This window comes from Sceloporus undulatus, chromosome 2, assembly GCF_019175285.1.
Source record: "Sceloporus undulatus isolate JIND9_A2432 ecotype Alabama chromosome 2, SceUnd_v1.1, whole genome shotgun sequence".
Classification (NCBI taxonomy): Eukaryota; Metazoa; Chordata; class Lepidosauria; order Squamata; family Phrynosomatidae; genus Sceloporus; species Sceloporus undulatus.
The window spans coordinates 51725283-51727736 of record NC_056523.1 but is presented as its reverse complement, the minus strand read 5'-3'; the positions used below and the strand labels follow the sequence as shown (position 1 = coordinate 51727736).

The window sequence follows — 2454 nt, the reverse complement described above, 5'->3', positions numbered from 1 at the left end:
TTGCCAAGAAAACTCCCTGATAGGGTTGGCTTAGAGTTGCCATGAGTCCAAAATAAATTGAAGGCACACAACAACAAAGTATCCAGCCTTTCAAATTATCATCAGATTTGCCTTTAAAAGACTTGAAGTGTGCCCATGTATTGGAGATACTAGAGGAGGTATTTTCAGGGCAACTTCAGACCTTACTGCATCTCTATGTCTCTGGTGCAGGAACATGTCCACACACAAACATCTTCACAATCTCTCTATTTCATGAGATTGGGCAGAAGAAAAGAGCACCTGGTGCAGAGGTCAAGCTGGGTGTAAAATTATTATATAACATATAATCATGTAACATATGATAAGAAGTGATGGGTAAAGAATGAGTGTGTAATAAATGGCCCAGTGAATTTTGATTTGCTTCCAGTTGGTCATCATAAATGGTGTCATCAGGACAGGACCAGGGAGGAGAAATTCACCAACCATTCTTCAGTGGGAAGAGTAGGAGGGCCATGAAATGCAGCTCAGCATATTTTAAAGTAAATAATATAATATTTATTATCATTAGAACACCCCCTCCCTTGTAAAATTATTTCACTGTAAAATTACTGGTCCCACCATATGAACAATGCATACTGCTTCAACAAAATATGTCATTTAATAATAACTGTGACTCCTGTGCAAGCAGAAAGATAGGATTATAGCTGAAGAGCAGGATATAAATACTCTAAATAAATTAACAAAATAAAAATAAATTTAAAAATCTGTTGTAGCTATTGTATACAAATTCTGATTATTTCAAAATTAAGACTGCTTTGCCTTCATTTACAGAATAACAAATACTCTGTGTGGATAACCTGGGATTTACAAACACATATTTAAAGATTCCAGTTGTTAATTATTCATTGGGTAATGTTTTGTTATGTTTTCTGTGTAATATGAAAAGGAGGAGGCACACTCAGAAATGGATATTTGATCTTCTTCAGCTCAGCAGCACATTTCTTGCCACTTGTAGTTTGTAATGGAAATGGTACTAGTCATTTTGACTACAAATTAGGAAATCATTGCATTATCTTTGCTCCTGGCATAGCTGCAGGATTTTACTTTAAGAAGATGGATCTTATTGCATTCAGCCGTCACCAGGCAGCAGGCAGCCCATTTGCAATTCAGGCTTCTGCCGAAGCTTTTCAAGAATCCCAGTTGTTAAAAGATGCGAGAGAATCCTGGAAAAGCCCAGGCTGCAAACGGGTTGCCTGTGGCCCGGCAACAGGTGAATGTGATAAAATCCGTCTTCTTAAAGTTACATCCTGTGTCTATGCTGGGAGCAAAGGTAATGTGATAATCTCCTTAGATTTCCATTCTAACCAAGATCTGAAATGGATTTGCAAATCTTGCTTTAGTGTTCACAATTAGCAGTAATCTAGAGATGAAACCAACAAAAGAAAAGGGGGTTCATAGTTGAGGAGGACGTGCACTTTTTTCATTCCCAAGTTGCAAAACATGCACTAGCTTATAATGGTAATGTATTTAATGGGATAAGGAATCCTAAAAATAACAGGAATGTGTTTACTTATGTGTTTGCTGTTCATTTTGAGAAAGCACTGAAAATGCCAGTAATATTTCATGAAAAAAACAATGATTTTTTTGACTCTTTTTAAACAGATAACATTCTATACAAAATTACACATAAAATTTAAGTAGATTTTATCATGAAACTTTCACCATGATATTATATTTTAATATGAATTATGTAATATAAATACTGACATTGTGACCTCTTTTCCAGAATCCTATATTTTTGAAAGTCAACCTCAAGATGATCAAGAAAAAATTGATGTGTCTAAATCAATTGAAATGGCAACCTACCTGGTATGTTCTGTCTTGACATTACATTTCTTTACAAAGTAAGCAAGGCTGAACACAGCACTTTGTTCTTGAAGACATGAATTACAGTATTAAAATGAATTGCAACAAACATCAGCTGCAAAGTCTGCCACCCTCTGTTACATGTATGGTAATGCAGTGACTCCACAGGGAATTTCTGATTTCAACATTATTTTATATAAATAATTTTTTAAAATTTATATACTGCTTTCCCAACAGATCAAAGCGGTTTACAAAAATGCATAAACAATGACATAAACAATTACATTAGCAAATATACAACTAAAAATTCATCCCCTTACCTTAACTAAATACAGTTAAATTAATCAAGATACAATTAAATTAATAACATTAAAGTCTATTAAGATATACCTTCAACCCAATATCAAATATACAAATGCAATCACAGCAGCAAAAACTCATTACAATACAAACAAATATAAAATAGATAACAATTAAGACAATACTTTCAAATACTATCAGACAATACTGTCAAATTATAACAACCACCTTGTACTACTATATCCTCCAGCTGTTGTAATATTAGTTCATGTTGACTTGGAGGCTTCACCAGTGAGCTGGCTTTGAGGG

The 2454-nt window shown here is 34.1% G+C and overlaps 1 protein-coding gene across 1 annotated transcript in view; it reads left to right on the top strand.

The window, feature by feature from the left end:
* Window positions 1-2454, top strand: part of LOC121920330 — a 79676-nt gene that overhangs the window by 33428 nt on the left and 43794 nt on the right. The window contains exon 4 of the mRNA XM_042447463.1: window positions 1766-1848. Within this exon, the coding sequence (XP_042303397.1) occupies window positions 1766-1848 (83 nt within the window). The remainder of the gene's footprint in view (window positions 1-1765; window positions 1849-2454) is intronic.